Below are 13,112 nucleotides of genomic sequence, written 5' to 3'. Positions count from 1 at the left end.
GCAGTTCGGACGACGTCGAGAACGCTTCGTGGACTGGTTTGTGCTTCGCCAGGTACTCCGTCTCGAAGAAGCGCTTCACCGCCCAGATATCGTTGCCTTCGTCGATGTTGCGGATGTTAACCACATCACGCCGACCGATCGAAACGGGGTAGCTTTCGAGCTGCCCATCACCATCCTGATGTATCCAGTCATTGCGTTCGCGCCATTCTTTGGGCATGATTAGGTAGAGGAAGTTTTGCAGCTTCAACCGCTGCACCCAGATACTTTCGAGCCGTACCACCTGATTCCACAGGCTCGTCATACGGCTCTGCAGATGCTTTAGGCGCGACTCCAGCTGGGAGGAAGTTTCAAAGTACGGCTTCACCGTGTCCAGCACACGCATCGTGGCACTGAACCGTTCCTGCCGAATGGTGCGCACCGCTTCCCGGAGCTCGCTGCAACGCTCTGCCAGCTGCTGGTAGAACTCATTCTCGATGCTCTGCTTGCGCGTCTGCCCCACGATGTACTCCTCGCGGTAGTACGTCTCAAACTGGCGGCGTCCCGATTCGCGCAGGTTGTGAATCGCGTCGATACGCGCAAAGTTTCGTATCCGCGGCCGGTACGTCAGCTCATTGCGGTAGTGTGCATCGAGCTGGGTGGCGAGGCGTGAGTGATACTTGCCCGATTTATCGTCCTCAACGCATTTCCGCATGCGTGTCGTTGTGCGATCTGGTCCGGCGTTGGCACGACGTAAGGGTTGTTGTAATCATTCAACTCACCCTGCAGCTCGTGCAACTGTTTTGAACTGCTACGTTTAATCGATTTCTTCACGATGGGAGAATCTCCTTCAACCTTCGGAGAACGTTCACGAAAAAGCTCCAGGGGAAACTTTCCCCCATTCAGCACAATAAAGCTGCCACTTGTGTCGCTTAAACATTCGAGCGTTGAGGCGTCCGATGGCGATTGCGAAAGGTTCGGTTCGGCTGCCTGCTGCCCCAACCAATCGTGCTGCAAATTTCGAAAGAATCCTTCTTGCAAAATATCCTGATACTTTGCACGCAAATTTTCCACCCTTTGCTGGAACGAGTCAACGCCGGACGCTAGCGAGGTGGTTGATCTTTCGGAGTCACCGGAACCTTCGGAGGAGGACATTTTGAAGTGCTTTCGGGTTTGGTGGAGCGTCACGACCCGCGTCAATCGTGCATTGCATGGACTACTTTTCTTGTTTAGAGCTGGAATCGATGGCGAGGCGTACAGTGAGGTTAGATCGCATTTGGGTACGTTGCTATGGTACTAGGCGGCCGAAGCAACATGACAGCACAATGTTCTAGCGTTGGCGTGTGTTGATTACTACGTTTATTCACATGTTATTCACATGTTAGCTACGGAGTCTACAAGAACTGGTCGCAAGATTTGTTCCTGAACTTAAGGTGTTGATTAAAAGGGAGCTACTACACTAATGGAACATTCACTTTGGAATACCGCCGACGTTAACTGAGCCGTCGAAAATTAAAGCCAACTGGTCGGTAAGTGAGAAAATAATTGATCACTCTTTTCGGACGTCGGAGTTGGAATATTCACGTCCTGTAAATCAGGACTTTGTTGCTTTGCCGCGCAAGGTTTGCAAAGGAATTTCAACATTAATTTAGCTCTGGCACCCAGGTCACCAAGATAGAGTTTACCTATCGAAACCCTTACTGTGAGACACCGTTTTGGGTTGTAGAATTCACGGAAGCCTTCACGAAGTTTGCTGTCAATCGTGCTGTATGTTTGAGTTTGATGAATTACAACCTTTTTAAGGCGCATGAGCTGTCGTTGGTTGCAATATCTTACGGGGGTACTACTGTTCATACCCGCCCCTGTCTGGACTGTTCTGCACATAAGGTAGTGGAATTTATGCAAAAAAAAACTCTATCCTCAAGGAGATGCATGCACGTACTGCTGCTGCTGGAGAGTACATTAAAGCCGTGCGAATGAACCCAAACGAGCAGCACATATTTGCCGATAGTTTCATTTTCCATGCTTCCCCGCACGTTGGACACGTTGCTGCAGACGACAACGCTAGTGCAACAACACACCACGCGGGCTGACCACTTTTGGTTGGTCCGGGGCTTAATTAATTAATCAAAATTCTTGCTGCCGGCTACGGGATCGCACTACGAAGTTCTTCGGTGTGGACCGGTGTTTTTTTTACCTTCGCTCTTACGCCTATTCGCGTAGATGGGTGTGTGGACTGTGAAATTTATATACACTTTTTTATTGCTCTAGTTCCTTCCCGCGCCGATATGTCGTGAAGTGTTGTGATCTCCATTTATGTAAGGTCTATTGAGATGAACTGCTGCGATGATGCGCGTGTGGTTTTGCAGTGGTCCGAAGTGCTAGCCTATCACCTACCACCTACGGGTCCCCATGCGCTTAGAATTCCATTCGCCTGGGCAAAGTCTTCACGTTGCTGCGAGCGTTGCTGTGTGTTGGAAAGCTGTCGTTGCGTGGCGATTCAAAGTCACGTTCTTCGGTATCTCCTACCATCATGTCTAGAGGGCGCACTCGCATCGGTGAAGGTTTGAATGGCAACAGCAAGGGCGACGCGCAGTAGGGAGGAGTTTGATCGTTTCATCAATTCAAGGATTGGCACCTGAGGTATATTTTTATGGTGTCGGTGACTCCCGCGTGTGGTGTGGACCGGGATCGACGCAGCATCGAGGCAGCATAAGCGATCGCGCGCGTACAATACGCACCCAGCTCCTTATATGAATTGCAGATCGCCTCCCACCGGTACCGGTCGCTGTCGGTCGGGCGGTGGTGTCGGGGAAGGTGTTTCTGTGCCGTGTCGGGTGTATCGGGTACCCTTGCAATTGCGGCAGCCAATGGTGCCGGTGAGTGACAGTCACACGTCGGCCCCAATCGCCGTCTGACAAGTGATCGTCGAAATGGAACCTATCGAAAGATCCATTATGCACACCAACGTACCTTCCTAGAGCCTTCTTAGGTGATTCAGTTTTCTTGGTTAATGTCTATAAATACATTTATGTAGAGAAAAGTACATTTTAGATTACTCCAAGAAGTATTTCAAAAGTTGCGTTTGCTTCTAACATGATTACAATATACGTAGACATTAATTAGCACATCCTGTATCGACCTGTCGGCGCAATTTAAACATGAAACGATATTGATAATTTGTCTTACAAAGCTTCCGCCGTCGGGTGACTGATCTCGTCTCGGTCGCTTCTAGTTGCCTTATGGCGCATGTTCTAGTTTGTAAGCATGTCCAAAGCATGTTGCACTACGGAAGTTATATTTAATAATACAGAGCAGTAGCCTATTCCCCTATGGTTGGTTAGTTCATTTCCAAGAACCATGTAGCATAACGAATTCAGCAGAATCGTATGGATGTGTGGATGGGACAAAGTACGGTTACAACAAGTTCCATGTGGTACGCGCAGGGGCAAGTCGGTGGAAAACAAGTCCGGAGGGAATTTTGTCGATATCCTTTGTGCGTGTTTGTTTTTGCGCTGATGTATGCTGCTTGCCATGCTGCCTGCAAGAAGGTCGTCTTGCGTCTGATCAGTCAATCAAAAGCGAGTTCGGGTGCATGACACACCACGACACCGATATGTCTTCGTAATAACCCTTTTTCCCTATACCTTTCCCTAAAGAAACGTACATGAAAGCAAGGTTGGCTAATAAACACTCGCTAAAAGCGCCACCTTCAAGTAGCGTGTGATGTGTTATCCTCGAAATTCGTCAAACCTCAATCAATCCATCAAACGGTACGGGTATCGCGCATCGATCAAACTCTTTGCAGACGACACAGAGGCACAGTCTTCATGGAGGAGATTGTATCGTGCGTTGGTATCGCGGTGGCGGTTTCTTGCGGTTTTGCAGTCACCCCTTGGATGGCCCCGTTTTCGATGCAATAATCAATTCAGTTCAAGCCCTCTCGCGGAGACGCACCACAGCTGGTCCCACCAGGCTGGATGACCAGTTTTTCCTCTTCAACTGCTGGGTGGCTGCTGTTCTGTGGCTGCCCCCGGACGGGCAATTCTTGGTGCAGGCACTGTGGTGAGGCAGCGATTGTCATCGTTTAATCAAGATAATTGACTAATTGACTGGGTTATCGCAGGATGCGAATCTAATTGAAGAACGCGACACAACAAACCGCAGCTCTGCCAATGGCCGGCGGTGCACCTACACGCACGCGAGCGCGAGAATCGATGCGCGAATCTCCATCACCCAGGACGGGAGTACAAAAACGAAACCGTCGAACGTCGATCAGCTGCAAACCCGTGGATCGCGTACATGATTGCAAATGGGTGTGCAAGAGATGCGGCACAATAAAATCGCCAACAGCACAAAAACTAGACACCCTGCGGATGATACCGATATGGCTAGGACTGGTGAAAGTCTCGCGTCTCGCGCGTCGTCGTTGCTGGTGGTGTGCGCATCTCGTGCAACGCTTCACTAAATTAACAATCCGTCCCGATTGGCCCGACGGTTGGTGGCCTCGTAACGGGAGTGTTTTGTGCCCTCTCCGGGTAAATGCGTATCGAATTAATTGCAATGATGTTGTTGATTTGATTAGTGCGCGGCCGATGGGGTCCCTCGAGGGCTATTTTTGATGTCACTGTCAGCACGATCGTCACATTCTACACCGACGCCGGGCATGGTTTGGGTAGAGTTGTAAGCAGTTTCTTTCGCTCATCCACAACCGATCGTGATCGTGATAGAAATACAAATTGGAATTGGCAAGAAAAAAGTGAGTTTCGTTCTAATTTTTGTGAAAGTCTTTACTTTCCTTTCCTACAGACTCTCAAACACGCATAATCAGTTAAACGGTTTACTGACATCTTTTTCCACCATTTCAAAACCTTCTCTTTGGCCTTCGGATGGTTCGGTGCAAACCATAGATCGAAGTTATTTTTCATGTTTTATGGCTTTACGGGAGAGCCATGAAACCTATTGGTTTGGAGTTCTGGCATCCCGTCGCGAAAGGCATGCTCTGCAGACAAACCGTCGATCGTTCCGAAAACCAGCGTGAGTGAGTGGTTCTAAAATCAGAACTCGTGCTGACTTTTAACAAGCACCCGCCGCGCTTCAAAACCCTGTATTTGTTACCTTCGCGTTGAAGCGTGATTGATTACAAACGATGCATCGATACAGTACAGGGACAGCAAAAAAGGTGATCGTGGTGCAACAAGAACAAAAAAACAAAAAAGCTCCTTTAAAATACAACTTTGTCTTGCGGCAAAAGGGAATCATAGCTTATCATTATGCAACATTAAAAATCCTTTAAAAAAGTTGTAACCATCTCCTGACGACACGGTAGCGAAAAGGGAAGGCCTGAGAACAGAGTGTTATCGTCACCGATCGACTTTGCGATCGATACGCATGGGATGACGCATGGGATGACGCATGGAGGTCGACTGCTCCACATCACGGGGGTGTGCAGCAGCATCGGTATGTGGCGTGGAATGCAATTCATAAGACGTTGCTCTGATACGAACAAAAACGCACACAAGCACACGGACGTCAACGACGTCTTCCCATCGACTTGGCATTCCCTCGGATGCTTTGCCAAAGCGTTCTCTCCAGCGTCTACATAAATCCACACCAAACACTAGCACACAGACACTGCCCCGGACAGTTTGTGTGCATCGCAACCGATACACTAACACACCCTTGACAGGAGTGTACAATACACTGCTGGAATGCGGTAAAGGTGCCAACGCGTTCGAGTGCGCGATTCCACGCAATACGCAATACGGAGATGGTGCAACGTGCGTTCGTTTGAGCTTCCGTTTTGCTTCCATCGCGTCCTGTTCCATCGTGCCCCAGTGTAAGGTGGAGGAATGGTCATCATATGCGGGCATTACGTTTCGGTGGCATTCAGAAAACTACCCTCATTATGTTGTCACGCACTATCGTCTCCTTCTGGGTCGCGTCATCGATGTCATGGTTGCTCTATGGCTGATCGTAGGTTCTAGGAACAGTCTAGAAACATTATTTTTGTAATAATTACAATTTTCTTCTTCCTCTTCTTTTTTCTCTGATTCCACAAAAAACACAGTTCAACCAAGATCTCTACTCATCGTCCGGTGTGCCGTTGGCCGCCTCGTCCAGCACCTCGGCCGGTTCGCACTCGCCGTGCAGCCCGCTGCTGCCGCCGTCGCTACCGTCGAACGTAGCGGCCGCGGCCGCCGCCGCACAGTCCAGCTCGACACTTACCTCCTCGGCGACGGTGACGTCCGTCAACCAGACCGCCATACCGACCATCCCGCTCGGTGCGCTGCAGAGGCACATTACCAAAGAGGAAGACATCAGCACCGCCCGAAGTGACACGGAAGGTACGTAGTAGCAGCAGCATATGATATTATATCGCCAACGGCGGGCGAACGTGAAATTTAGAACGCTCAAAACAGAGCCTCCTTTCCAATTGGAAGACACACCAATGCTCCACCGATGCTGACAAATCGCAATCGGAAAAGAGGGGAAAAACCCGCGACTGTTATTGCAACCCTCAGGGAATAGAGGGCTGTTTCTCGATGGTGATGGTGCATCATTTATTATTTATGATTCTGATGATTGATAATGGTCGAAGGACAATTTATTTATTGGTCTTTTCGATCCGGTTCCTGCATCGGCCACAGTGCATATGGGACAGCCGCAGCAGTACGGTTGGCACCGGTGTGCATCTTTCCTTTGATGCGCAACTGGGCCCTTCTTATTGCTGGGCTGCCACTGGGTTCCGTTTTTTGATGACAGCCCAATGAAAAAGGGCAGGTGACGACAGGCATGCATGTTTGCAACGAGGGGCGGTTTGTTTTTTGCTGTGTTTTGCAATACCTATACATAGATATGTGTATGAATTGTTATGATCCGGCACCCGCTGGCCCGTTTGTGTTGCGAAACGGATCAAAGATAAATTATGAACCTGCAGAAACAATAAAACAGCAGCAGCAGCACGGTCGAGGGATCGGCATGCCGGTAAGAGCTGATCACCAGCGTTTGCAACCACCTATTGGAGCTGTTCCCGCTGTCCGGCACCACTACCGGCAGCCGAATGGAAAGCAATAAAATAATCGATCGCATAATCGTGTAGTGTGGCAAAACAAAAAAAAAAAAGAAACGTGGTGTGGAAATTGAAAGTGAGTTTGGCATCGCGGGAAAGCGTTGACATTGAGCCCGCGCAAACACAAACCGGCTGGTGCGGGTTTTTTTTTGTTTGTTTTGTTTTTGCTGCTCTTCCTGTACTTAGGAAAGTGATACTGTTGGTTGCTTTATTGGTGCCAGCAGATGATGAGCAGATGATTTAAATAGCAAATATAATAAAAAAAGGACAAGCAATGAAAGCTTGGTATTGGAATAGCAATCATTTGTTTAGAACAGGGGTCTTCAAACTACGGCCCGCGGGCCGCATGCGTCCCACAATAGCCTTTAATGCGGCCCGCGATGACTGGGTGAAGGTTAAATTAAATAGCTTTCTTTTCTGACTAACCAATCAAAATTTATTTTTTTAATTCTGGGAGACGAAAATCAAGATTCAATAAAAGAAAGCTCCAGAAATTTTATGTATTTTGCTAGTATTTTCTTATTAAAACAAGATTTGAACTTCCACCCATTCTAAAGATTGCGTCAAAATGGTCCTCAACATAGTTGATTGTGAAGCAATGCGGCCTGCGAACTGAAAAGTTTGGAGACCCCTGGTTTAGAAAAACAAGGCATTCAGTTGAACACACTTTTAAAGTTGCTGTTAAGCCACACTGGCCTTGCTTTCCAGCTGCTTGTTGGCCCGAGTGTGCGATTGCTTCAAATCTGAATGATAATTTATTCCGATCTCATTACGAGGAGGCTCATCTACCTTCGAACACACTACACCTTTAATTAAACGGTTTGATGAACGTGAGCAAATTAATTGTACTGATTCGATACGAAATTAATATGCCAGCCGCATTACTTTCGCACGATATTCCTGTATACTCTTACCCTGTAAAGCTCTACCTTAACGCCTAATTAATTGACGTTCTTCATTACTCTCTCTCCCTCTCTCTCTCTCTGCCAAAGGAACCATATCCGGTGCGCACAACGATAGCTCGTGCTCTTCCGGCCCGGACTCGCCGCACAACCTAAACCAGCAGCAGGCCGATGCGAGCGGGTTGGCAGCGGCCGCAGCTGCCGTGGCCGGTGGTGGTGGCGGTGGCGGTGGCAGCGGTGAACAGTCCGGCGGACTGATGGCCGGCGGTAGCGGAAATGGCCGGGCACAGTACGTGTCGGCGACGTGCGTCGTGTTTACGCACTACTCGGGCGATGCGGCCAGCGTGGTGGACGAACACTTTTCTAGGGCGTTAAATTTTAGCGATAAGAATAACAAAGGTAAGTGTACCGGGGTGGGGGGATTTTCCTTCCTTTTTACTTCTGTTGGTTCCATTTAAAAGGCGCTTCCATCCGCCACCTTCCAGCAGGCAAACACAGCATTGCAAATGATCTACACGTGAGAGATGTGATCATGACGCGCGTTTGGGGGAAGGCGCCAGCAGGAATCGGTGAAAAACCAGGCGCAACCCCATTAAACTAACGATCCCCATGAAGCGTCAGCGCGTTTTAATTAGCTGTTTATGAGTTTTTATGAGCAGTGCAGCGCTTCCCCCGCCCGCCCACAGGCGGTTGTTTTGTGTTTGTGGGGTAGTTGTGTCATAAACACATAAGGTTAGGCCTAAGGTTAGGGCCCCCGATGGGTCGTAAATATAAATCACAGCCACAGGCGGGCCCATAAAAGCACGGGACATCTCTTGAGGGGCACACACACACACACGCACAGGGCTAAAGATGTTAGTTTATGCGTTTACGGGAAGAGGAGATGATCGTGTCGGAAGGGTTTGCCTAAGGGAAGATGAAAATCTGGGCGCACAACCGCTCGGAAAAGGAGTCGTTGTCGCAACAACGCTGTCACGCGAAGATAACAACACAGTGGAAGTGTGTGTGTGTGGGGATGGTTTTTCTCTTTTGTGAGGCTCAGCTGGCGGGGTTATGTCACCGTGCGTGTTTTTACACAGCCCTTTTACTGCTTTTTGACATTCCCAGAATCAATCGAGTGCGGGGGTTTTAGGGGCCTATATGGGATAAGAATTTTCCTGCTGGCGGGATTTTGGGGGAGAATCGATACAATTTGAACCACAATAACAAGATGTCGCGTTACGCTGCGGTTATACTTTATTTGACATCTTTATAGTTCAGTGGTTTTTTTATATGTCACAAGCAATAAGGATAGGATTGAGATGGTGTTAAACGTTAAACGGGTTCATTAAGAGGGAGAAATCGAATTGGAATGAGTTTTGGTGGGTTTATCACAGGCAATTCATTGAAGACGATTGTTATTAGGATACAAAAAAATGTTTATTTTTTCATCTCATAATGTTTGTTTGTTTTATGAGGCAAATGTAGCAAGGCGTGCCACTGTAATGGTTAAAACCACTTAATGTTATCTATAAATTAACATTAAAGGAAGATGATTCAACACAACGACGATGATTGATTCATGCGGAATGCGTGCATCATTCGCCCGCAGTATTTCCTCCCAAAACCTAACGCTGACTCAATCGATATGCTTTCGGGGGGTTTTCCCTGGTCAGCAAATACCATTGTTTTCTTGTCACCAAGGATGTCATCGGCAGGCGTGGAATATAATGATGTTGCGCTGGTTTGCGCTGGGTCAAAGGTAGTCTGTCAGCGTAGCGATCGTATACCGAGGAACCTAACAGCGCACGATGATTCTTGGAAACAAGGTGTACAAGCAGTACCTCGGGAAGATCATCAAAAGAGGAACCACAAAAGTTTATGGCCACAGCAAACTGCTTCCGAACGTCAATGCTACCAGAAGAAGAAAAAAAAAACAACTCGGGGGAGTTTTCGTACTCCACGGGGTTCCTTTATGGGTGCGCGATAGAAAGATAAAGCGCAACGGAACGGCAAGAATTGTTGAAAGATGTAAGAAAAGGGTTTTGTTGTTGTTTGGGTTATTGTTGAGCCAGAAGTCACAAACTACAAACAGACGCTGCTGCTGCTCCAGCAGGTAGCGGCATAAGGTCAATGATTTATTAACCTACAAATGGGACAATTATGGTTATGCATGCCCAATGGTTATTACACGGCAACCCTGTGTCCCGTGGGGAAGTCGCTCCAGAAGGCTGGAAGATGCTTTATTGATTGTATTAGACATAAGTTTGAAAATGACAACAAGAACTTTGATTGACTTATGGCTTATTGATTGGAGACAGAGGTACAGTTGTCAAGTAGTTTTGGTTAACAACATGTCCGGGATTGGTTCAAATCTCGCATAATCCGAGCATTAACTCAAATGATCTTCTAATTGAAATGATTGGTTGCTTGGAAATGAGGCTCGCAAATGTGTTAGGAGCTGACAATTAAAAATCCTGTAGAGTAGTTGAAAGGTTTATTTTGTAATGTGCAATAAGTCTCTACAACAACGACTCTCCTCAATTCCAAGACACCTTCATTAGCAAAATCTCAAAAGAGTAAGCTTCCTACTACTACCTTCCTGGGAGGTCCAAACGGCACCATAAAAATTACTCGGATTTTTACGATGATCACCCCTCGAAAAGGTTTCAACGCTTCCCCAACATTTGCACCCGCCATTAAGGGAGTAATGGGAAGTAAATGGGACGAACCTTAAGCCTCAGCACGTTTAATCACAACAATGGCCGGTTTGTGTAAACAGGTGTGAAACGAAGACGTTTGGTGTAGCGGGTTTAAAGTGTGAACCATAAAATTTAATGTTGCCAGTTTAATGAAGGTGGTGTGGCGGCGGTGTGATAAACTCCAGCAGTTCCTGCCCGCAATATATCTAAATGTGAATGGAGTAACGCGGGTCGTAAGTTGTAACATTTTTTATTGCTCACACCTCGCTCGCTCCGCCCTATTGTGTGGTGAGTTGCAAATGCAGCTGAAATGCATCCGGTTGTGCAGATAGCAACAAAAACACGCGCATTTCAATTGGAAGTTTTTATCGCGGGCAACCTAACCCAACTACTGCCGCTTTTCCACGGTCAATTTCTCTCCGTGGTGCTATTCCCTTCTGCACTGTGCACGGCGAAGGTGAGTGATGCGTACGAAATATTTTAATGGTTGTTTTAACACATGCAAAAAGTGGAGGGGCAGGGTTGATGCGTTTGTCAGTATTATAAGTGGCCATAAAAATTAAAATTCTCCAATGCACCTTTTCCCTTTCAGCAGCTGAGTTTTGCGGAGGGCCACAAGCGCTAATGGGGGTTGCTGTTGTTGTTGTTGTTGTTGTAGCGAAATGCTTCATTCTGCAACAATTTTAATGTGGCCATTTTGATACAGTAGATGCATTCGCTGGGTCGATCCCTTTTTGATGGGTGCTGAAGAAATTGATGTAATGTTATGAGCTGAATTTAAGCTACTCGCCTAGCCGCAGTCCGCACACTCTCTGGTGGATCACAAGTTGGCACTATAAATCCGGTTTCGTTTGTGGTGTGGGGTAAGGGGAGAGGAAGAGAAGGTGGCATAGGACAAGGTGCCCGAGATGGTGCCGAGATTTGGAGCACGGCCGAATAGGAGGAGGAGGAGATTAAATGGCGTCATTTAAATTTAAATTAAGATGATTAATGCCTCGTTTGTGGAGTCGCCGAGACGACGATGTGTCGCGACGTTTGCCCGCGTGTGTATGTGTGGTGTATGTGTGATTTAGGATGTTCTCGTGTTAGAGGTGTTGTGAGAGGCAAGATTCTGTAAGGGCAAGACACGGGAAGATTTAAATGGTTGCATGATAAATGGCGGCAGCCCGAAAGCATCAAAGCATCAAAACATATGTCCACAAAGTCGCACAGGTCGGGATGGGTAAGGGATGGGGGAAGATGGTGGTCGGCAGACTGTTGTTTTGGTGACACTGTTCTCGGGTACATTTGGCGCAAAGGATGCACCAGAAATATGTGGTGGGGGGCTGTGTTGCAGTGCATATCATCGCACGGATGAGGAAGCGAAATAAAATGCGTGACTTATTACGCGCTCGCCTTGCACCAGCCTCGTAAATTATCTCTAATGATGCAAATTAAACTGATGATAATTATTTGTATTCGGATTTGCGTGCTTGACAGGCCCTTTGTGGCAGGCTGCAGCGTCCCGGCGGTGCAGCAAATCTATATATTGCAGATTAAGCTTATAAAAGAGACCGTTACAGACAGAAGCTAATATTGTGGCATTATTGTGCTTGAGAACAAAAACAAAAACCCTTTTAAAAATCGTCACCATGAGTTAGCGGTTTCGCTGAGTTTTCTTTACACTCCCTGTGCGTCTCATTTGCTGTGAAAATATTCTACTATTTTTGTGAGGGTCTCGCCCAATTTTTTGTACCGTCGTCGCCCCGCCGGTCCAACACACGCTCGAGGATCGAGGGCGGAACGAGGGAATAAGAATTGTTTCGTTGGCTCGAACGAACTCGTTATGAGATAATTAATTCATTGCGTTCGGTTTGGTTTCCGATTGCGCCACCACGACTACTGGGACGGGCACGACTGGCGCACAGGCTGCCGCCGCCGGACGTCTAATATGCGTTGGAATGTCGTCTTACAAGACGGGAGGGACTCTCCCCGCCCGGTTTGGATGTGTCGGATGAAATGCGTGATTCGTCAAAAAATACGCGTGCAAAACCGCTCGAACACACACAAACGGACGTAAGGTGCGACCACATCATCTTCGCACCAGCGTTTGAGGGGCAGGATGGCAGAGGCGAGCGGGCGAGCAGGCTCTTCCGCGAGGCGTCAGGATCCGACTGTGGGTTAAACTTCTTTTAAAATTCACTAGGCGTTAAACGCGCAAGCTCGCAAAAGAAAATCGAGGAAAATGAAGGAGTTAAAGGAATGTGGCTGCAGCGTCACAGTGCATGACGAAAGAGTGTCGATAGGGTTAAGAATTAAGAAGCGAAGAGCGAGCAGCATCTTGCGTGGGTTGTAAATTAGATTAGACGTTGAAAACGGAATGGTTTTTTTTAAATCATTTTTGTAAAAATGTGTAGTGGATAGATCAAATGTATTGTGCAATACTCAAATTCTATACAAATTTAGCTCTTCTTACCATTCCTTTTTTTACAACATTTTAGC

General features: G+C 47.5%; 1 protein-coding gene and 1 long non-coding RNA gene across 4 annotated transcripts in view; both read left to right on the top strand.

Moving 5' to 3' along the window:
• LOC120902201 (protein vestigial) overlaps nt 1-13,112 on the top strand; it is a 47,751-nt gene that overhangs the window by 13,134 nt on the left and 21,505 nt on the right. For all 3 annotated transcript variants that reach the window (XM_040310758.1, XM_040310757.1, XM_040310756.1), the window contains exons 3-4: nt 6,047-6,323; nt 8,041-8,349. In XM_040310758.1, the coding sequence (XP_040166692.1) occupies nt 6,047-6,323; nt 8,041-8,349 (586 nt within the window). The remainder of the gene's footprint in view (nt 1-6,046; nt 6,324-8,040; nt 8,350-13,112) is intronic.
• Nucleotides 1,290-4,362, top strand: LOC120902202. Its single transcript, XR_005739387.1, has 3 exons — nt 1,290-1,505; nt 3,636-4,041; nt 4,103-4,362. It is a non-coding gene; the product is annotated as an uncharacterized LOC120902202 (long non-coding RNA).

The sequence above is a fragment of the Anopheles arabiensis genome, chromosome 3 (assembly GCF_016920715.1).
Source record: "Anopheles arabiensis isolate DONGOLA chromosome 3, AaraD3, whole genome shotgun sequence".
Lineage (NCBI taxonomy): Eukaryota > Metazoa > Arthropoda > Insecta > Diptera > Culicidae > Anopheles > Anopheles arabiensis.
Note: the sequence above shows the minus strand (reverse complement) of the source record. Positions and strands in the feature narration are given on the sequence as shown.